The sequence below is a fragment of the Ornithorhynchus anatinus genome, chromosome X2 (assembly GCF_004115215.2).
Source record: "Ornithorhynchus anatinus isolate Pmale09 chromosome X2, mOrnAna1.pri.v4, whole genome shotgun sequence".
NCBI classification, from domain to species: Eukaryota; Metazoa; Chordata; class Mammalia; order Monotremata; family Ornithorhynchidae; genus Ornithorhynchus; species Ornithorhynchus anatinus.
In genome coordinates this window covers 21,827,502-21,851,355 of record NC_041750.1, presented here as the reverse complement: position 1 = coordinate 21,851,355, position 23,854 = coordinate 21,827,502, and the positions used below count along the sequence as shown (strand labels likewise).

At 44.2% G+C, this 23,854-nt stretch overlaps 1 protein-coding gene across 4 annotated transcripts in view; it reads right to left on the bottom strand.

Annotated features, from left to right (window-relative positions):
• The window catches only part of LOC100084006 (N-acetyllactosaminide beta-1,6-N-acetylglucosaminyl-transferase-like), a 54,085-nt gene that overhangs the window by 9,544 nt on the left and 20,687 nt on the right, over positions 1 to 23,854 (bottom strand). Inside the window, exons 1-2 of one of the 4 annotated variants that reach the window (XM_029052900.2) lie at positions 10,016 to 10,196; positions 7,979 to 9,218 (exon numbers count right to left, since the gene is read on the bottom strand). The exons of the other annotated variants lie outside the window; for them this stretch is intronic. Coding sequence (XP_028908733.1) covers positions 7,979 to 8,900 — 922 coding nt within the window. The 5' untranslated portion in view covers positions 8,901 to 9,218; positions 10,016 to 10,196. Of the gene's footprint in view, positions 1 to 7,978; positions 9,219 to 10,015; positions 10,197 to 23,854 lie in introns of those variants that run through there. 4 annotated transcript variants of the gene reach the window in all.

The following is a 23,854-nucleotide window of genomic DNA, read 5'->3' as shown; positions in this document are numbered from 1 at the left end:
GAAGAAGAAATGAGAGCTTAGTTGGGGAAGGCCTCTTGGAGAGATGTGTTTTTAAGGTTTTACAGGTGGGGAGTGTGATTATCTCCCCCATAAGAAGGGAGAGGGAGTTCCAGGCCAGAGTCAAGAGGTGAGCAAGAGGTTGGCGGCGAGACAGACAAAACTGAGGTACAGTGAATAGGCTGGGAATCTAGGAGCAAAGTGTGCGGGGAGAGTGGTAGTAGGAAATCAGGTAGGTAAGGTAGGAGGGGGCAAGGTGATTGAGCGTTAGAAAGCTGATGGTAAGGAACTTCTGTTTGATGCAGAAGTGGACGGAAAACCACTGGAGGTTCCTGAGGAGTGGGCAACAGGGACAGTTTCTGTAGAAAAATGATCCGGGCAGCAGAGTGAGGTTTATTATAATTTCCAAGCGCTTAGTATAGTGTTCTGTACACAGAAAGTGCTCAATAAATACAACTGAATGAATGAACAAGGTGTGGACTGGAGTGGGTAGGTACAGGGAGGTCAGAAAGGAAGTGATGCAGAATCAAGGCGATATAGAATAAATGCTTGGTTTAATGTGGTAGCAAATAATTAGCCAGTATTCAGCCAATCTGAGTATTAAAACCGCCCTAACACTGACAGGCCGTTAGATCTTGACAAACCTACTCATACTTCCTACCCCTATTTTTTTACCCCATTAAAAATGAACAGACTCAATCCTGCCACCCAAATACATAATAATAATGTTGGTATTGGTTAAGCGCTTACTATGTGCAGAGCACTGTTCTAAGCGCTGGGGTGTTTCAAGGGGATGTGATGGAAATTATAGTAGGCTCTCGTTTCCTGGGTTTAAACATGCAAAAGGGCCAGCAACGGATGGAAAATCCAGAGAGAATGGAGGCAGACAGCAGGGCGGGAATAATCCTTGTTCGTCCCAGCCAAGTCGGGACCTCAACCTTCTGTTTCCCTTAGCAACCGGACTGATTCCGCATCCTCTTCTTCCTCCTCGACCCAAACAGCTCAAAGACTGTTTTAGCTAACAGGAAGAGCTGATTTGAAAAATAATAATCATTATGGTATTTATTAAGCACTTACTATGTGCCAGGCACCGTAATAATAACAATAATAATGTTGGTGCTTAAGTGCTTACTATGTGCAGAGCACTGTTCTAAGCGCTGGGAGAGATACAGGGTCATCAGGTTGTCCCACATGAGGCTCACAGTCTTAATCCCCATTTTACAGATGAGGTAACTGAGGCACAGAGAAGTGCAGTGACTTGCCCAAGGTCACACGGCTGCCAAGTGGCAGAGGCGGGATACTAAGTGCTGGGGTGGAAACAAGCAAATCGGGTTGGACACAGTCCCTGTCCCATGTGGGGCTCACAGTCTCAATCCCCATTTTACAGATGAGGTAACTGAGGCACAGAGAAATGAAATGACTTGCCCAAGGTCACAGCAGAAACGTGGTGGAGCTGGGATTAGAACCCATGACCTCCTGAATCTCAGGCCCATGCTTAATCCACTATGCCATGTTGCCATCATTTGCAATGCCTATTATGACATTTCCTAAGGCTTAGAGAAGCAGCGTGGCTCAGTGGAAAGAGGCCAGGCTTGGGAGTCAGAGGTCATGGGTTTGAATGCCGGCTCTGCCACTTGTCAGCTGTGTGACTGTGGGCAAGTCACTTAACTTCTCTGTGCCTCAGTTACCTCATCTGTAAAATGGGGGTGAAGACTGTGAGCCTCATGTGGGACAACCTAATGACCCTGTATCTACCCCAGCACTTAGAACTGTGCTCTGCACACAGTAAGCGCTTAACAAATACCAACACTGTTGTTAATGACACTTGACTATATTCTTCCCTCTGCCCATTCTCACTGCTCTCTAGTAACTGGGAATCTGGTAATCATTTTATTAGGATATTTATTATTATGGTATTTGTTGAGTGCTTATTTTGTGTCCAGCACCATTCTAAGCACTGGGCTTGATAAAGTTATTCATATCAGATACAATTCCTATCCCACATGAGGCTCACAGTCTAAGCAGGAGGGAAAAGAGGCGTTGAATCCCCATTTCACAAATGAGGAAACTGTGGCACAGAGAAGTTAAGTGACTTGCCCAAGGTCACACAGCAGGGAACTGGCAGAGGTGGAATTAGAACCCAGGTCCTCTGACTCCCAGGCCCATGCAATTTCCACCTAGCCACACTGCTCCAGTCGGAACCCTTTTCCAGTATCTGCAAGTCTGTATTTCCCCTTTCCACCCTCACTAGGGTTGCCTTTTACTCTCTGTTTAGAATTACCTCACTCTGCAAGCCTCTCAATTTCACATCCAAGCTGAAACATGTTGAGGTTTCTGGCTGATTGCTTACCCTTGAAATGGATTTTTACAGATACTATGCCTCAATTATATATCCCCTGAGATAAACTGGGAGTTTTCCCTTCAAAGGAGGGGCTTCCATATTTGCTTGAAAACTGCAAGAGGCTATGAAAAATGAAAAGCATTATTTGTAACACAGCTCTGATCTTGGTATAATCAGAGGAAAGTAAACTATTTGTTTACTTCCATTGGTTGCTTTGTTTCACTTTTCATCCTATTAGCCCAGCCACTGAATACATTTTTTGTAAAAAACAGTACTGGGAGTCAGGATACCTGGGTTTGGATCCTGACACTGTTATCTGCCTGATGTTTAACCTTGGCCAAGTCACCTTTTTTGTGCCTCAGTTTCCTTATCTATAAAAATGGGGATTAAATCTCCTTCCCACTTAGATTGGAGAACCATCTAGGACAGGGTCCGTCTGATCCAATTGTATTGTATCTATCCCAGTAGCTCGGCATGCAGTAATTGCTGAACAAGTACCACAATTATTATATATTAAAGGAAATTACTGAATATTTACTGTGTTCGGAGCACTGTACTAAGCACTGGGGAAAATAAAACAACAGAGTTGGTAGATGTGATCGCTGTTCCTAAGGAGTTTTTAGTCTATGGGGGAGGCAGATATTAAAAGAAATTAGGGATATGGGAAATAATAGGGTATAAGAATATTTATTTAAGTATTGTGGGGCTGGAGTGAGTATCAAAGTGCTCAAAGGGTACACGGCCAAGTGCAGGGTCGAGAGAGAGGGACGAGAGGATAGATGAAATAAAGGGCTTAGTCTGGGAAGGCCTCTTGAAGCAGATGTGATTTTAGGAGGGATATGAAGGTGGGGAGAGTGGTGGACTGTTGGATATGAAGGGGAATGGAGTTCCAGGCCCGAGGGAGAATGCAGACAAGGGGTCGGTGGTGGGATAGATGAGATCGAAGTACAGAGAGTAGGTTGTTGTTAGTGAAGCGGAGTCGGTGGGTTGAGTGGTAGTAAAGCAGTGAGGTTATAGGTAGAAAGGAGAGAACTGATTGAGTGCTTTAAAGACAATGGTAAAGGAGTTTCTGTTTGATGCAAAGGTGGAGGGGCAACCATTAGAGGGTTTTGAGGAGTGGGAGATGTGGACTGAGTGGTTTTTCAGAAAAAGGATCCAGGTAGCAGAGGGAAGTATGGGCTGGGGAAGGGGGAGACGATACGGGGCGGGTCAGAGAGGAGGTGGGAAATGATGAGTGCTTGGATTAGCGTGTTAGCAGTTTGGATGGAAAGGAAAGGACAGATTCTAGAGATGAGACTATACAACCAACAGAATTTCATGACACTGAATGTGTGACTCGAATGAAGAGATGAGCTGAGGATAATTCCAGGGGTATGGGCTTGTGAGAGAGGGAGGATGACGGTGCTGTCTGTAGTGATAGGAAAGCTAGGAAATATTATTGCATAGGGAAAACTTCGAAATGATGATAGCTGTGATAGACCCTAAATAGTGATGAGACCAGGAAATGTCATGAAAATAAAGTGAAAAACTGACAGTTCCCCAAATGCCATGTACAGTTCTCTCTTCATGGCACACTCAATGTCTACACACGCAATTTTGAATGAATAAAAGTGTTGTGGTCTAGGGGTATCATTAGAGGTGTGGGTGGGTGGGGGTGGAGGTGAGACAGTTTGTCACCAGGGGAACAGTGAGCCATTCTTCATGAAGGAAGTGGGAGGGATAGGGAGGAGAGGGAAAAGGGGGAGGAGACATGAGGTACATTGCTTCTTGGGGATTTTTCCCTGCAGAGGCACTTCCTGACGGAAAATCTGTAGAAACAATCTTTGTCAGATCTGTGCTTTCTCCCTCTGGAGAAGTTTCCTGAGAGAAAGTACCAGATATTTTTAGTTTCTGTGCTGATTCTTAAGCGGTGTTTAAACGTTAGAAGCAGCGTGACCTACTGGAAAGGACAAAGGACCGGGAGTCAAGACCTGTTTCCCATTCCTGGCTCTGCTAGTTGCCTGCTGAGTAACGCTAGACAAGTCACTTAACATCTCTGTGCTGCAGTTTCCTCATCTCTAAAATGGCAATTAAATTCCTGTTCTGCCTCCCCCTTACAATGTGTGCCTTGTGTAGGACAGCGACTGTCTCTGATCTGATTGCATTGTTCCTACACCTGGGTTTTGCAAGCAATCAATGGCATTTATTGAATGCTTACTCCATACAGTGCACTGTACTAAGCACTTGGGAGAGTAACATACCACAAAATTGTTGTACAGAGTAAGCACTTTATCAATACCAGATTTTTATCATCATTATTACAGTGATGAGGCTAATTTTAGTAATAGTTTCTGAGACAAATTTTTGCTTCTCATTGAAAAGCAGTGAGTCCTGCTAGGATCATTTTAGGCCTCTTATTTACCAAATGGCTGGTAGATAAGAGCTATGGGCCTCCTTCCTCCATGCCACGGTTCACATCTCGGGAAAATTTACTTCTTTATTTCCTATGGAAAGAGTGCGGCTCTGGGAATCAGGAGTCCCAGATTCTAATCCCAGCTCTGCCACTTGCCTGCCGCATGACTTAGTGCCAGTTACTTAACTTCCTGGTGCCCCAATTTCCTCATCTACAAAATGGGGATAAAATACCTATTCTCCCCCACTCTTAGATTGTGAACCCTGGGTAGGATAGTGACTGTTGCCAATCTGTCCATCTTGTATCTACCCCAGTGGCTTGGCACCTAGATTAATGCTTAATGAATACCATCATTATTATTATGAAGGGCAGAAATTCTTCAAATCTGGAGAGGATGCTGGTGGCCAGGGATGTTTAATCACCTGCTTGCAAGTTGGTTTTGAATCCGTCTTTTCTTGTCCACCCTACAGTTCAACGATGACCAAAACTCTGTTAGGGCATTTCTCAAGCTGCATTGGGACCCAGTGGATCATTCGTAATCAAGGCTGTACTTATTTTAATCCTAAAAGTGAATCTGACTTTGGAAACAGTCTTCATGGAGCCTCCCTCTTGCCTCCTCACTTCTTGAGTGCAGCTTCACGTTTCTGTTACCAGTCAGTCACCCACCCCGTCTGCTCGGAGAGCTGTGACGAGGTGGCTTTTCGACTTGCTTGACATTGAGAGGAAAAAGGCAGAAAGTGGAAGTGGCTAGGGTAGGATCCTGCAGTGGGGAGTGGGAGAGGCAGAGAGGATAGCCAGTCCAAGCTCCCAACTTTTCTCCCGGTACAGCCTACTAGATCAGAATTTCTCTTCCACAGCAAAATAGTAATAATTGTGATATTTAAGTGCTTACCATGTGCCAAGCCCCAGGATAGACACAACTCCTATCCCACATGGGGCTCACATTCTAAAGTGGAGGGAGAAGAGGTATATGAGGAAACTGAGGCACCAAAAGGCTAAGTGAAGGCCCCAAGGTCACACAGCAGGCAAGTGGCAGAGCCGGGATTAAGACTCAGGTCTCCTAACTCGCTCTCCTGGGCTCTTTCCACTAAAGCACGCTGCTTCTAATGCTTTAATCCCACTGGTTCTCTCTGCCTGGCATTCCTGTTTTTTCTCCCCGCTGGCATCCCCATCCCTCCAGCAGGTTAACCTGTCTTACCGGCTTTCCTCCCTCTTCTAACCATTCCTTCCCGGCATTCTCTTATCTCTTCTCATCCTCACTTCTCCCCTTCCGGAATTTGCTTTCAGAATTGCTCGAGATAAAAACCGTACATGACTCATTTCCTGTTAGGGTCTGTTGGGTGTACCATGGCCTGATCTAGCCCCTGATGAGATGACCACTGACAGCTCATTGGTCTGGAAATCCAACTCACAATCCAACTCCCCCACTTTCAGCCTACTTCTCAGTCCCTGACATCCCTGGACATTCTGAGAAGTCAGGAACAACCCATGTCTTGCTATGCTGCTTTTCCAAGGTCCAAAATACTTTCTTCTACCGAAAGCCTCTCTTCAGATTGGAAAGAAAGCTTCCTATAAGTCCTCAAGCGAAGTAGTGTGGCCTACTGGATAGAGAACAGGCCTGGGAATAGGAAGGATGTGGGTTCTAATCCGATTCTGCCACTTATCTGCTGTATAATCCTGGGCAAGTCATTTGACTTCTCTGGGCCTCAGCTACCTCATCTGTAAAATGGGGATTAATAATGTGAGCCCTATGTGGGACATAGACTGTGTCCAACCTGATTAACCTGTATCTACCCCAGTGCTTAGTGCAGTGCCTGGTACATAATAAGCACTTATAAATACCATTTTTTAAAAAAGTGTCACGGTGATACTGAACATGGAAGCAGGCAGAACTGTTGTTTATAAACTATGACAATAATATACGTTTAAATCACTCAATCCTGCCCGCAAGGAGAGGCTTCCACATCAATGCAAGTACACTAAGGGGTGGATAAAGGTGTGTTGGCAAGGCAACTCCCAGGAACAGAGAAGCAATGAGTCACACAGGTTACTACAGGTTATCCCTTGGGAAGAGGCGGAGAATTTCCAAAACACATGCCATCTCATACACTGGAATTCCGGGATTTGGAAAAATAACTACTGTCATTATGAAAGTAAGACAGTCTGCTTTTTTCCTTATTTGTAGAGTTTCTGGTAGCAACTGGCCCAGGGTCAAATCACTTATGAAAAGTTCTAAACTATATAGAAACGAAGTGACCTAACCAAGAATTTCAAAATGACAGATTCTTGCCACTTGATTATCCACTGCCTTGAACTGAGATGGGACTAAAAGTCACTTAGCATTTTGGGGTGTCAAATAGCTGCTAGTGGACTCCACTTTATTCCTGGCTCTGCCATTGGTTGGCTGTGTGAATTTGGATAAGTCACTAAATCTCTCTGGGTCTGTTTCCTCATTTTAACATATCAGGATAGAATATCTGTTTTCTGTACTTCTTAGACTGCGATCCCCATGTGGGACAGGGATTGTGTGTCTGCCTTTATTCACGCCAGCGGGTTAGGCAACTTTTAAATGTTTAAAAATATAAATAATAAAATCCACATTATTATTACTAACCCCACTTGAATTGCAAAATATCAGACTATAGTCATCACCCACAGTCCGAGGTTTGGGTTACAGCTACCAACTTTTGTAATGGACAACCTTAGACTGGGTTTTCAGTATGAAAAGGGTAGTGAAAAGTATTTACGTCACAGTCTTTTTTCCGATTTTTGAATGTAAGAAGCCATCCTAATGGATACGTTCCAGTGCTTAGAACAGTGCTGGGCACGTAGTAAGCGCTTAACAAATGGTATTATTATCATTATTATTATTATTATTATTCTTACATATATATTGATATATTTCCCCGGCCACTAAAGTTGAGGAACCACTTAAAATCTTAAAGAAAACCATATTTTCTACAGGAATCACAATTCTAAGACGGCCTTTCAGTTGCTAGTCTACTAATGCATTTGTCCCCCTCCTCGCCTGCCACCCCCCCACACAAGTATGTTGCTTATTTGCTCATATTTGTCCATTCAAATCCATCACACACTTTGAGAGCGTATTTTTAAGGTTTTCCACAAACCTATTTTCTGTGAGGGTTCTGAAAATTATTTTCACTATCTACCAATTTAACTAGTGCAGAAGAGCAGCACAGAAACAGATCTGGCCTAACTCAGAAATAAAAAAAGGAGGTCGTACAAACCCGGAATCCTGTTGAGGGTCACCCAGAAATGCTCATCTGGGCTATAGGTGTCCTTGGACCACAGAAGCAAGTCAATGGCCCGGGGATCTTGGAGAACAAAGTTGGTAAAGTCCCTCGTGAGAGCCACGTAGGCGGAGCCGAAGTAGATGGTCAGGTTGTGAGGAGGGGACGTTTTCAAAATCTGGGTCTTCAGCATAAAAGACATCTCACTGCTTATATGTTCCCTGTGAATATATCTGGTCCTTCCCACAGCATGGGCAGGAGGTAGCACCCCCGGGGTGATGTTCTTGCCCTTAAATCCTTTCAGGTGTTGAATGATCTCCCTGTTGGTCTTCAGGGGGAAATCTTGCCCACAGGTGTTGATGAGGTACTTCCACTGCGTCTCCAAGGCAGCGAGGTCCCTCATACAGTTCAAGTCGGCCTGCAGCCGGGATATTCCGGCGTAGACAACCGGCTCCAGCTTGGAGGCCAGGAAGGCATTGGGGAAGCAGTCCAGGAATTTATCCACGGCGGTTTTAAATTCAGCTGAGGCCTTCTCGTCGACGTGAACGCAGTACACGTTCTGGGGCATATAGATGGCTCTGAAGAGTCTCTCGAAGGTCTCAAAGTCCTTGTGGATGGTCATCACGTAAGCCAGGGGAAATGCAGCTTCTTCTTCAGACAGAGGCTTGGTTATATAGTGATTTTTAATTAGATATTCTTTGCAAGAGACTCGTCCAAATGGCGATTTTAATATTGCTTTCCAGAGCAAATCTGTTTTGCCTCCTATGGCTTCGTTACAGGCTTGGGCTAAGAAATAGTGTTCACGAGAGATATTCAGCCTTTGGTATCTTCCCAGCAGGTGTAATTGGCCGGTGTACAGTATCACAAAAATGACAACACTCAACACAGTAATAGCAAAGAGGTACTTCCAAGAGATCATTATTTTACTTCCTTCAAAACAAATCCTTCTTCAGTGACTGAAATCATCAAGGCTCCCCAGACTCCCAACTTACTTCATCAGATCTTGAACTACTCCAGTTTTTCCAGATGTCTTCGTTTCCAGAGTCCAGAGAAGAAGGCCTCTGTTCCAGTCGGTCGAATTCTGAATCTGTTTACCTTCTATCCCCTCCTTTAGGAGTCGACAGCAGTGCTTGTCTCTCAAGGTCGTCCACACGCTGTGAATTCAGCTCTCCTTTCCATTTCATTTGAATCCCTCCTCCTCCTAGCAGGTGCTTCAGCCCAGCCCTCTATCAGTTGTCTATTTGCATAAGAAAAGCATGCGGTTTATCCTAGCAAATTACATTATGAAAACATATGATTGGATCTATTTACCAGGAGCTTTGTTTCTCTTGCTTCACCACTACCTCCTACCCTGTCACAGCATATTTATTCTGTGCTCTCTCTTTCAATCTCTATTTCCCTCCCTCCCTCTCCCTCCTCCCCGCCCACTTGCACACAAACAGCTCTCATCTCCTTTGCTGCTGAACAGCTTAGGAAATAATGGTTTTGTTCATTCTTCTTCTGCTTATTAGCTCTTTGCGAGGAGTCTTTCTCTGAGAGTCTGAGGAAGTGAAACTTGGGCTAAAAGCTCTATTCTGTCTCTTTTCCCTGGGTAGGTTTACAGACTACAAAAACCAGGCCCCATCTGATTCCCGAGTCCACAGAATCTAAACCAGGTCAACCTGGAGTGAGACAACAACTCAACTGTTTCACTCCTACTCCGGGGCCAAGTTCTAGGTCCCTTGGCCAAAGCGGGCCTGCCCATCTTTCCATTCTGCCAGTTTGGTCAACTCCAAGGTCCCTTTGTTGTCTGGGAACATCCCACAAGCCCCCGATCATTCTGCAAAAGCTGGACCTATCAGTAGGGGAGGGACCTGGGAAAGATTAATCATACCTCCAGACATTTTGAACTCAAACCAAGACCCTTAATCCATTAGCCAGGGAGGAACCGGGAAAAGCTAAACCCAAACTGAATGCTGCCCCTCCACTAATATTCTAGGTTTTTGATACACTTACAAACTTCCACAGACCAAGTTCAGAACAGGGGGTACTCACAAATGGCTCAGCCAGCAGGTGAAAGAAGAAGTCCCAAGCCCCACGCTCCTCTCTGCTCTGCTCTACCGCTTCCTGATTGGGTGTCACTCCCAGAAGATTCTCAACACTGTAGGCCACTGGGAGATGGAGTTTCCAGGCAACAGAGCTGCAGGGGTAAGTTTTTCTACTTCCCGCTCAGACCTTTCCACCTCTGTTCCGCCTACCACTGGGGCCCAACCATTCCTACAACCAGGCTCTGCCAACTCCTAGCCACAGGGCTGACAGATCATCTTCTGTGTTTCCCCTCCTGACTCCCGCACCCACCTCTTACTCACTGCAGTGGTATCTCTCTTACATGCGATATTTTTTTTTTGGAGAGACAGTGCACTGGGCCATCCCATTACTGAAGTGAAAAAACAACTGACAACAAAAACTTAGGGCTATGCAGGGTTTAAATCAGAAATACTCTTCGATGTATATCCTGTTACCTTGGAGGGGATTGGACTGGGAAGGGAAGGGGGTGAGTTAGACAGAGGGAGAGAGGACAGACACAGGAGCTCAGGAGGAAATTGACAGCGTGGAGGAAAGGTGGGGGGGATGGGGATACAGAGAGCAGGCAAAGAAGGGCTGGAACAGAACACAATAAAATGGCCGTAAGAAAGGAAGGAAAAGGGCAGGGTGAGAGAAGAACATTCACTGAATCTGGGCAAATAACTGGTTTTTCATCAAGAAAAAGCCCAAGGCAATTTTACTGCCTGTCTCCCCGACTAGATTGTAAACTCCTTAAGGGCAGGATTCACGTCTACCAACACGATTGTATTGTACACACTGAAGTGCTTAATCCAGTGTTCTGCACACAGTAAGTGCTCAATAAATACCATTACTTGATTGATTAGTCAGTGTCTGTGGACCTGGTCCTGGTAAGTAGAAGATACCTACCTAGCGAATCATTTCTTTTCCCTCCAGCTTGCTATAACATGCCCTTTGGCCCCAGTGATTTGTGACACTCTCATTTTCTCTATCATCACTCCCTTCCCATTTCTGTATAAACTTCAGTTGTTAAGGTTAATTACCAGTAGAAAAACTGCAAAGTGTCCGTGGTATTTGAAAATGTCCTCTAGCTCTCTGATCCTCCCTCAATCTGGCTATGTGACAGCTTCTGCCTCTTGTCTTTTCCCTTTTCTTTCTGGTCTTCTCCATTACTGAGTCCTTCTCATTCTGACAGCCTCTAATTTACTGTATGTTATTCTGACTCTTCCTGTCTGTTTCTCTTTACCTTTCTACATCTGCACCATGTCGAATTTTGAATCCGTTGAGTGACTGTAGCTGTATAAAATTCTCCTATATACCCCTTTGGGGCCAGAATACTTAGGCTCATAAAGATCGAGATAGAAGCCCTTTGTATTTATCAATGAGCAATTATTTTCTTTATGTACTATAGTTATTAAAGTGTGCTTTAGATTTTCAGTTTTGTGTGTACATAGGTTGTATACATCCTCCCAGTCGGCCATCTCATGATGCAGGGGAGTGTGGATGGCTCAGTGCAAACCATCACCACTACTGCAAAAACAACTCAAGCCCATATCCTCTTATTATGTAGGATGGCCTAGGGCAAAGAGCATGGACCTATGAGTCAGCAGTCCTGATTTCTAATTCTGACTTCACCACTTTCCTGCTGTGTGACCTTGGACAAGTCACTTAACTGCTGAGGGCCTCAGTTTCTTCCTCTATAAAAATTGGGTGCTCCCTCTGTCCCATACGCAACACCTCTGTGTGGGAGAGGAAGCGTATCCAATCTGATTAGCCTGTATCTATCCAGCACTTAGTACCATACTTGGCTCATAGTAAATGCTTAACAAAAGCCAGAATTATTATTATACCTTTCACCTGTTAACTGTGGGTGTCTAAACAATGTTCACCCCAACTGGCACAGGGCCAGAAAGGGTGCATTACTGAATTTGATAGGTACATTCTACAAGAGAATCCCTGTGTGATACTCTTGCAGGTAATCTGTCAGGAGTATCTTCTAACAGGACAACCCGACATGTTTTATATAGAGATTAAAGGTTCTCAGACCAAACCAGTTAAAAACACCATATATGTGTGATGCGATACGTGATCTCTTTTGACAAAAAAATAATAATCTCATCTATTTTACTTTGCTTTTGCACCAAAAATCACAATCATGCTGGTGACAGAATCTGAATTTCTTTTTGAAAAATGGTCCAAAGAACCTCTCCGGAACACTGTGTCACGCCTAGCTCTCTAGTCTCATTTCCAAATCCTGCTCCTATCCCGATTAACAAGAAAGAACGCTCCTGCTGGCTTTGTGGTTTGAAATGGGCTGGCGTTCCCCGGAGACCATCCGCTCTCCAACTCATTTAGAGGAAAATGCACTGCTGTCTGGAGCCAGGGCTGAAGAGGAGAGGCACAAGGCTTCCACCCTAAACCCTCTGATTCCCCCCCACCCCTTCTTTTTTGGCAGTTACAGTTCTGTTGCGGCAGCATGACATTTCCCCATGTTGCTTGTGGGAAACTCGCTGTACCGACTCTAAATCCCCGGGATGTAAGCAAGTATTTCACAACAAGGACGGTAGGCAGAGATCTGAAGCCGGAAACCCCTGCAGAACAAGAGGAATATAGAATGACCCAGCTAGACATCTGGGGGCTGGGCATGATTTAGCAGCAGTGACTATTTTCTCTGATGGCTAATTCATAATGCAGTCCTAACACTTTAGCAGATGGCTGAATTCAGCAGACATTGTGTTCCCTGGTATCCATGGTAACCAGGTTGAATAGGTATTTTTCTAATAGCAAATAATAGGGGGACAAACTATTAACTTCCTCCTAAACCATTTTTTTGTGTAGTTGACATTTGTGGCTTAACTGCATTCTTTCACCAATGCTGTGAAAAGCTCACAAACAAAAAGCAAGCTATTGAAATTGACAACAAGCAGATATTTGCTGGCCTCACCTTCTTTCCTCTGCAAACCGAGGCAAAGAAAACCACTCACGGGAGTAGGGGTGGAAGGAAAAACAAATAACCAATAATCACCATTCAGGTTTATAAGTCTATCTGGTTTCCACAGAGAGTTTTGCATAATATATTCGTTTTAGTCATTTGGCCTGGAAGTCTGTGTCTGTGTCATGCTGACCCCTTTCCACATCCTCCCCCTAGCCTGGAACTCCCTCCCCTCCATATACACCCGACCACTACTCACCCTATCATCAAAGCATTATTAAGGTCACATCTCCTCCAAGAGGCCTTCCTGGATTAAACCCTCTTTCCTCCAGCCCCCTCTCCCTTCTGCATTGTCTATGTACTTGGATCTCTGACTACTGGGACATTTGACATTCACCCCACCCTCAACCCCACAGAACTTAATGTATAGATCTACAAATTATACATTATAAAGCATTTATATCAATGTCTGTCTCACGCTCTAAACTGTGAGGTCCTTAGGGGCAGGAAATGTGTCTACCAACTCTCTTGATTGTACTGTCCTGAGAGCTTAGTGCTCTGCACAAAGTGCTCACTAAATACCACTGATGATTGATGATGTCCCAACTACACCACCAACCCCTTTCCTAGCCCCACCCCACTGACCCAAACACACCTTAACTGGGATAAGGTGTGTAAATGAATGCAGATGCAGTCCAAGAGCACTGGCGTGGGAGTCAGAAGGACCTGGGTTCTAATCACTTCTCTGCCACATGTCTGCGGTGTGGCCTTGAGCAAGTCATTTAACTTTTCTGTGCCTCAGTTACCTCATCTGTAAATCTAGATTAAGACAAAGTCCCATGTGGGGCATGGACTGTGCCCAACTTAATTAACATGTATCTTCCCTAGCAGTTAGTACATAGTAAGCCCTTAAGAAATACCCTTAAAAAAATTACCAGTTATGCCTGACATGTAGCTCCCTTTTAATGTATCCCTGAATTCCTAATCTTATTTTATATTCCCTCAGCACCTACTATAGTGCTCAATGCATAGTAGGTGCTCAATAAAGGCTGTTGACTGTTTCCTGACTTTAGGCTGTATTTTGGTTTCCCTGCTTAATGTTGGAGGTGGATTGTCCCAAGGGATGGATGCCTATGGTAGTCCAGAGCAGAAAATTCCCCTGGATGACATCTATATGGAGTTCAGCTGCTCTTGCCTTTTGTATAAACACTGCATGAGCAGGAAATAGGGCTAGCTGTTTACCCCCAAACTGAATTTTAAGGATTCTGCATCGCATCATTCAGATGTCGGTTCACTTGCTTCAGACACCCTGGGGACAGACAGGTGGCATTTATTGAGCACTTCCTACATGCAAAGCTCTGTACTAAGCGCTCAGGAGAGCACAATACAACAGAGTTGGGAGACATGTTCCCTTCCCACAAGGAGCTTACAGTGTAGAAGGAGAAACAGACACTAAAATAAGTTTCAGCTCTGAACAGAAGAGCTGCGGGGCTGAGGGTGGGGTGATCATCTAGAGTTTAAAGGGTTCCTATCCACGTGGCAGTTAGTTCGTTCTCTTTTTTTTTTTTTAAATGGTATCCATTAAGCACTTACTCTGTGCCAGGCACTGCCCTAAGCACTGGGGTAGATAAAAGATAATCCCTACCCTATGTAGACATCACAAACTTAATCCCCATTTTACAGATGAAATAACTGAGGCTCAGAGCAGTGGAGTGACTTGTCCAGGGTCAGACAGCAGTCAAGTGGTGGAGTCGGCATTAGAACCTATGTCCTCTGATTTCCAGGCCTGTGCTCTTTCCAATAGGGCCATGCTGCTTCTCTTGATTGGTAGGCAGCCTCCCAACCTAGAGCTGACCCTTTCCTCACCTCCTTCAGTACAGTCAGTGTCCTGTTTCACTGCCGAGTCAGCCCAGCTGTCAAAATTCGACTTTCTCCTGTTTGTTTTTCGCTCTGGCTTTGTTCTGGAGCAGAGCTAGGGCGAGGAAGTGAATGATTTCTGATGCTATCCTCTGCCCTCTTTAAATGTTCACCAGAGCCAAATTCATTCAGTTGTATTTGAGCGCTTACTGTCAGCAGAGTGCTGTATTAAGCACTTGGGAAAGTTCAGAACAACAATAAACAGACATTCCCTGCCCACAACGAGCTTACAGTCTAGAGGTCCTTCTTCAAATACCATCGAGTCATTTCCGACCCTTAGCGACTCTGTGGACACATCCTCTTCAGAATGTCCCATCTTCTGTCATATGGTCATTCTGGTATATGTATCCATAGAGTTTTCTTGGTAAAGACATGAAAGTGGTTTATCACTGCCTTCTGCCGCGCAGTAAAAACTTGAGTCTCCGCCGCTATATTTGATCAACGTTTTGATCGCTTGATCATCCGCCTTCAACTGTTTTCCAGGCCGCTGCTGCCCAGCAAAGGTAAACTGACTTTGATACTTCGGCTTAGACATTTTCATTATGGGTAGCCCTATGTGGGACGGCTCTAAACCTCAGTGTATACAAACTCTCCTGCCACAATAAGGTGTCGATTCATAGGACAGAGAGCTAAGTTAGGAAGGGCTAAACTGAAGACCTCAAGACACCTTCCCCTGCCCTAGAAATCCCTTCCCACCCCAAATTTGCCAACCAACCAATCCATAGTATTTACTGAACACTTACTGTGTGCAGAGCACCAAACTAAGCGCTTGGGAGAGTATGATTAAAAAAAGAGTTGGTAGACATGTTTCTTGCCCATGATCTTACAGTATAGAAGTCTTACAACCTGAAGTCTGACAGACCTCAGATTGTCTTGTAGCTATTCCAGTATTTAGCACTCTTCTTGGCATGTAGTAAGTGCTTAACAAATACCGCTATTATTACTGAATTCTTATTTGCAGCTGTGGTGGCCCCTGCAGCCCTCCGTGCTACCCCCCCACACACACACACATCCCCAACCACACATCCCCTGTCGGCGGTCTCTTGTCACCAGCAGCTACATCTTCCCCTCCAACCTCCCACCCCCACCCTCCTGCAACTATCACCCCAACTACCCTGGAAACCAGTAAGTCCATGAATTGTTCAATAAAATTTTTCTGTCAGCCACAGGTGATATTCATAGGAGTTTCTTTAATCAGTTCCCTGCAAATCCTGAGGCACTACTGCATTATCACGTAGGAATGATTTCTCTCTCTTTTTTTCCTAGAACCTCGACACCATAAAGAGAAATGGAAAATGGGGCAAGTATTTTTTTCTAAATTAAGGCAATTCATGTAAAATTGGATTCATTTTTCCTAATGATGGTATTTATTACGTGCTTACTATGTCCCAAACACTGAGATAGATATAAGACATAGATGCTATACAGGTCCTATCCCTTATGGGTATTCGCAGTCTAAGAAGGAGGGAGAACAGGTATGGAATCCCCATGTACTGATGGGACAACTGAGGCACCGAAAAGCTAAATGACTTGCCCAAAGTGGAACAGCAGGCAAGTAGCAGATCAGGATTAGAACCCAGTACCCCTGATTTGCAGGCTACCGAGTCATTCCAGTAGGCTAAACTGCTTCTAGACTGTAATTCCCAGTTTGAAGGTTTAGTATGAAAGCACAGTCTAAATGTAGCTCTAGTTTGATAAGAAGCATGGTGTAGTGGCTATAGCAGGGGCCTGGGAGTCAGAAAGTAATGGGTTCTAATTCCAGCTCTGCCACTTGGCTCCTGTGTGACCTTAGGCAAGTCACTTCACTTTCTCTGTGCCTATTTACCTCATCTGTAAAATGGGGACTGAGGCTGAGAGCTCCACATGGGACAGGGACTGTTCCCATCCCAATTTGCTTGCATCCACCCCAGCAATTAGTACAATGCCTGGAACAAAAGCACTTAAATACCATAAATTAACTAGTTTGAGGTGTGTTGGAGAAAGCTTTAATTCTCCCAAATGGGCAAAGGCAAATTCAAGGTTTCAGTGCTAGGAAAACTTGGGTGATTCCTCCAGATACCCTCAGAGCCCCCGAGGCTTGTGAAGGGAAGCACTGTGGCCTAGTTAGTAGAGCATAGGCCTGGAAGTCAGAAGGACCTGGGTTCTCATCCCAGATCCACCATTTGTCTGCTGTGTGTGACCTTGGGCAAATCAATTCACTGTGCCTCAGTTACCCCATCTGTAAAATGGAGATGAAGACCATGAGTCCTTTGTTGGACTACATCCACCCCGATTAGCTTGTATCTACCCTGGTGCTTAGTACAGTTCCTGGCACATGGTAAGTGCTGAACAAATATCATGGAAAAAAAAATTGGGGGAAAGAAACTGACTACAACCCGGAAAAGTACTGCGAATCCTTTGGAATGCATTCAAAACAGCACCTGCACTTGCACAGCTGTTCACCTGAGATGATCTGGTGGGATAAGAGATGGTTCAAATAAGAGAGAGAATATCTGTGAGGTTTCGGTGATACCGGCCCTAGGAAGGAAGCGTAATGGGTTGGTTGTCATCTGACGAAAGGGCAAGCTACACCATTTAGTAGAGAATGAAGGGAGTGAAAACACAGGAAGAGAACCAAAAGGCATTATTACATGAAAAGTGAAGGGAGAGCTCTCGGGGAGAAGAGCTATGTAATCACATATAATCAGTCACTCAGTGATGTTTATTAAGCCATTCTCTGTTCAGGGCACTATACTAGGTGCTTGGAAAAGTACAATGCAACAGAGTTAGCAGACATGCTCCCTGTCCACAAGAAGCTTACAGTCTACAGGGAAAGACATTAAAATAGATCCAGGATAGGGGAAATAGTAGAGAAATATGGGAAGCAGTGTGGCCTGGTGGAAAAAGCACAACCTGGGTTCTAATGCTAGCTCTGCCACTTGTCTGCTGTGTGACCTTGGGCAAGTCACAACTTCCCCATTGTCTCAGTTCCTTTATTTGCAAAATGGGGATTCAATACCTGCTCTCCCTCCTACTTAGACTGTAAACTCCATGTGGGATCTGATTATCTTGAATCTATTCCAGTGCTCAGTCCAGTGCTTGGCCCATAGTAAGTGCTCGACAAATACCACAATCATTATTAGTAGAGAATAGGAATATTTTTAAGGGATTGTGTCTGTTTATTTTATCGTGTACTCTCCCAAGCGCTTAGTACATTGGTCTGCACACAGTAAGCGTTCAGTAAATACAGCTGACTGACACTCAGTGCAATCTGTGAATGAATCACCCTCAATCAATTCTCAGAATTGTTATGAGTTTATACATGGACAGAGATGCTCTTTTTTATTTGAATTTCTTCAATTGTGCTTTCTCCTGTTAGATTGAAATAGAAAATGTTTAGATTATAATTTAAAGGGTGCCCCAATTAAAAACAAAATCACAGTGTTTGCTTCCCTAGCAACCCTGGAATAATTATTTGATGAGGAGGAGATGGAGGATATTGAAAATGAGGGCTATGGAAAATATGAATGATGCTCACGAAAGGCAGAGTAAAGGAGACAGAGCATTGCTAGGTTACAACTGTGTTCCCGTCATATAAGAGGGAAGGGAACCCTGGATCGACTGATGGAATTTATTGAGTGCTTAGTCTATGCAGAGCACTGTGCTCCATGATTTAGGAGTAGGAGGCTGCATGACTGGTTGTGGAACAGTCAGCTTAGAAGAGCCTACTGGATTTCAATAGGGAGGAAACTCAGGGTATTGACAAGCAAGTCACATCCAAGCTGAGAAACTGAAACTAAGGAGGCTAATCTAGAAGTAGCATTTCACTCAGAACAAAGGAAGTTTTAAAAAACTACTGAAGGTGATTATCATTCCATATATAAAAACATGTAATTGTAGTATTTAAGTGCTTACTATATGCCAAGATCTAGGGTAAAATAATAATAGTAATAATAATTACAGTATTTGTTAAGCACTTACTATGTGCCAGGCACTGTACTAAGTCCTGAGGTAGATACAAGCAATTCAGGTTGAGCAAAGTCCCTGCCCCTCACAGGGCTCAGTCTTAATCCCATTTAACAGATGAGGTAATTGAGGTGCTGAGAAGTAAAGTGACTTGCCCAAAGCCACCTACTAGAAAAAGGGCAGACCTGAGATTAAAACCCATGACCCTCTGACTTCCAGGCCAATGCTCTATCCACTAGCCATGCTGCTTCCCATCAGTTCAGACATAGTTCCTATCCCACAGTCAAAGGGGGAGAGTGAATAGGGATATAATCCCCATTTTTCAGATGAGGAAACTGAGGCACAGAGAAGTCAAGTGACTTGTCCAAGGTCACATGGCAGGCAAGTGGCAGAGTGAGGATTAGAACCCAGGTCTCCTGGCTCCCAGTCCTTTGCTCTTTCCTATAGACTACACTGCTTCTCTCTGGAAAGCTTCTTGGTCCACTAGAGTGTAGGGTCCTGGAGAGCAGGGATTGGGTCTACTAATTCTATTGGAATAATAGTTGTAGTATTTATTATGTCCTTACTATGTGCCAAGCACTGTACTAAGTGCTGGGGCAGATAAAAGATCACCAGGTCCCACATGGAACATAGAGTCTAAATAGGTGGGAGAATAAGTATTGAATCTCCATTTTGCAGAGGAGGGAATTGAGGCACAGAAAAGTTAAGTGAGATGTCCAAGGTCACATAGCAGGTAGGTGGTTGAGCCAGGACTAGAACTCTGGTCCTCTGACTCTCCAGGCCTACGCTCTTTCCACTAGGCCATGGTCATAAGCACTTAGTACAGTGCTCCGCACAAAATAATCACTCAGTAATATTGATCGAAAAGATGACAGTTCTATTTTTTTTTTTTAAAAAGGGTGGTGAAGTTCAGCAACGTTTCAAAAATGGTGATGAATGCAGTTTTAAAATGGGTTTTTAAGACAAAGACATTTGTTGGAAGGTATTTGATTGAGAAATACCTGAAACTACACCTTATTCTTGAAAAAAAATAACAGAAACTACCCTAAATGTAGGATTGTATTTTATCTGGTGTCTAAGGCAAAGTCGGTTCCTCTTATGCACGCAGAGTGGCTCTTTATGGCTAAGGAGTTCCCCCAGGGCAAGATCCTTAGTACCTGCTGCCAAAACTTTGTATTCTATTTTTTAAATCTTTGTTCTGCTTGTAGCTGTTGAAAAGGGCATCCAAGTTAAACATGGTTTGTTTGTGGATTATACAATGTTGGCTTATCATAACTTAAATATGAACATCAAATAGTTTTTTTTTATTTTATGTTTCTAAGTGTGCTGCCTAGAAGAGTCTGTGTTCTTCTGCCTCTGGCTGAGGAGATGAATTCATAAACCTTTCAGATGAGTTTGACTGGACACAAAGTAAAGGAATAGTCCAGAGATCTCATAGTTGGCCCTATTTGGGGCCAAATTTTCCTAAAATATCCCAAGTGAAATCAAATATGGGCTACCCTTTGTCCCATATTTTAAATCAACTGAAGTAGGCAAATCTTCCTCGCATCAGACTGGCACTGCAACATCAAAGTAACCCCTATCCAGAACTTTCTTTTAAAAAAAAAAAAAACAAAAACCCAACAACAACAAAAAAATACCTCATCCTTTCATGGCTGGCTCCCTTTGCATGGGAGTGAGGGGAAGCATAGGAGGGGGAATGAAACCCTGCTTTGGGATCTTAGGCTGTACAGGCTGGGAGGGAATCTCATGGTAAAGGAGGCACAGGGGCTTCTCAGACTTTTCTTTCTCTCTGCTTGCCTTAACTGTGGGACTTTCCACTCTTTGAGATGCCTTGGCTCATGATAATAATAATTGTAGTATTTGTTAACTACTTACTCTGCACATAGCAATATATATAACATAGTAATATACAGAAGATTAGCACACTGGACCCAATCTCTGTCCTCCACTGGGGTCACAATCTAAAGGGGAGGGAGAACAATCATTGAATTCCCACTTTACAGATGAGAAAACTGAGGCACAGTGAAGTCAAGTGACTTCCTCTGGGTCATATAGTAAGCTTGTGGTGGAACTGAAATTAGAACCCAGGTCCCTTGATTCCCAGGTCCTTGTCCATTCTATCTCCCTTCACAGATTAAACCCTCTTTTCCCCAGCTCACTCTCCCTCTGCGTCATCTATACGCTTGGATCTGTGACCTCTGGACATTTGATATTTGCCTCATGCCCACAGCACTTGTGTACATATTTTAAATTTTCTATAATTATTTATTCATATTAATGTCCGTCCCCCCTTTTAGACTGTAGGCTTGTTATGGGCAGGGAAAGTAACTGCTAGTTCTGTAGTAGTGTACCCTCCCAATGCTCTGCACAGAGTAAGTGCCACTCACCAAATACCACTGATTTCTACTAGGCCACCCCCCTTCCATGATCTCAAACACAGGCCTCCAGTTCTTTTTCCTTCTGGCCTTGGAGAGAGCTGGGCTGTTAGGAAAGGGGCCTGAGAGAAATCTTTGGTACCTGCGGGTATTTCCGAAACCCTAGGAGCTGAGAGCAAGCACCAAACAGGAAGAGAAGAGAGAGCCAGGAAAGCCGGCTAATGAGGTGCACTGGTAACACTAGATTGTAAAGTCTGAGGCAAAGGATCATATCCGCCTATTTTATTGGCTTGTACTCACCCAAGCAATTAATACAGTGCTCTGCACACAGTCAGTGCTCAGTAAATACCATTCATTAAATTGGGCAACTCAGCTCTCATTCCCTGCTGGCTGTGGAAAAATACTACTAATGGGTGTTTTTAAGCACTTATGTGCCAAGTACTGTATTAATCACTGGGGTAGATACAAGATAACCAGGCCAGACAGAGTCCCAGTCCCACATGGGGCTCAGTCTTTGAATCAATAGATTTGTCTTCTAGGAAGTATAGTTCCCAGGCTGTAACTCTGGGAAATGTAGGCCAGTGAGTTCTGAGAAATGTCACTCCCAGGAAAGTTTCCTGCTTCCTCTTCAGTCCCTTGTCCTCAGCTCCACGTCAATTAGGAGCTCACAGAAATGGCACAATCGAGTTCTCTCAAGAGAAGCAGTTATCACATCTCGGAACTAGAAAGAGGGTTTTTTTTTCCCCTTTTCATGAGGATTAATGCAGTGTTTGGATATGACTAGTGAGATCATTAAAAGACCAGCCAGGAGAGTAGCAAGGTGGACAGACAATGCCATGGATTCAGCCTGCTTCCATGCCTTTGGATTTGTACCCTTTATTTAACCCACCTTCAGCCCCACAGCACTTATGTACATATCCATAATTTTAATGCCTGTCTCCCCCTCTGTGCTGTAAGCTTCTTGTGGGCAAGTAATATGTCTACCAACTCTTTTTCATTGTATTCTCCCAACCACTTTAGTACTGTGCTCTGAAGTTCTCAATATGTTTGACTGATTGATTTTTCTTCTCGATAACAACGATAACACTAATAATAGCATATGCTAAGCACCATGGGCCAATCCCTGTACTCAGTGCTAGGGATACTCAATAAATGGTATTTATTGAGTACTCAGTGGACTGAGAACTGTACTAAGCACTTGGGAGCGTACAATAAAGCTGGTAGACAATCCCTGCCCACAAAACTTAGTCTAGAGGGCAGTCCAGTTCCCATCCCACATGGGACATACACAGTTTAAGTAGAAGGGAGAACAGGCACTGAATCCCCATTTTACAAATAAGGAAGCAGGCACAGAGAAGTTAAGCAGTTTGCCAAAGATCACACAGCAGACAAGTGGTGGAGTTACAATTAGAACCCAGGTCATCTGACTCACAGACCTGTGCTCCTTCCACTAGGCCATGCTGCTTCTCTGATTGCTTCTCCAGTTATTACTCCCTACCACCGGTGCCCCTCCGCCTCTCCCTTGGCAGCGACTATCCCACTCACTCCTTGGCATTTGATTGGACTATTGTATAGCTAGAGAGGTGACAGAGGCAATCTTCAATCAATAGTACTTGAGTGCCTACTGGATGCAGAACACTGTACTCAGTGCTTGGGAGAGTAAAATACAATGAAGTTGGTAAACAGTCCCTGCCCTCCAAGAGCTTAGAATCCAGCAAGGGAGATAGGCACTAAAATGAATTACATCCTAACTTTCCCTTTACTAGTCCAGAATGTGAAGAGCACAGGACTGGGAAACAGGAGCCTCGGTTTTAATCCCACTTTACCACCTACCATATGATTTTGGATGTTACAACTTCTGTACCTCAGTTTTCTCATCTGTAAAATGAAGATTTAATGTCTTTTCTTCCCCCTTAGACTGAGTCCCAAGGGAGACAGGGAGGCTACCCAAACTGATTATCCTGTATTTTAGCACAATACTTGGGACACGGTAAGCATGTCAATGCCACAGTTGTTATTATGTAGTAAGTAACAATTTAAAGATCTGTCCATAAATGCTCTGCTATGGAAGAGGTAGTTGTGAGTCCCTAAATTAGGGATAAGTGCAGTAATAGGGTTGGAAATCAGATGGGGAGGTGAGAAATTAATCAGGGAAGTACTATAGATATGATTTGAATAGGGTTTTGAAGATGGGAGAGCAGTGGTTGACCAGATGTGAACAGAGCTTCCTCTAAAAGAGGAAGAGGAAGTTAAAGGGGTTAACTCACCGACTGCCTTTTGTATGCAGCTCTTGGGAAAGTGCAGTAAGATTACAAGATGCAGACTCACTTGCTCTCTTACTTTCCCTTTCCTCCTTCTCCCCCCCTCACCTCCTCTCTTTCTTCTGCTACCCCTACTGCTATACTTATTTCCCCCTATAATAGCCCTGTTTTTTAGTTACAAGAATTAGGCCAAAGGCAGAGCAGTTAATAAGTATGTTATGTTAAATGGACAAGAAGAGCTGACCTGATAGGTGGATACACACAGCCTGATTCATATCCACCGAGCTTCGCAGATGGCTCCCAAACTACAGTTGATTAGGATTACTTGGCCGTGGGAGTTCCAAGTGCTGCTGGCAGAACAGAAGCTAAATTGAGGAGGAGGGGAAAGGGAGGAAAA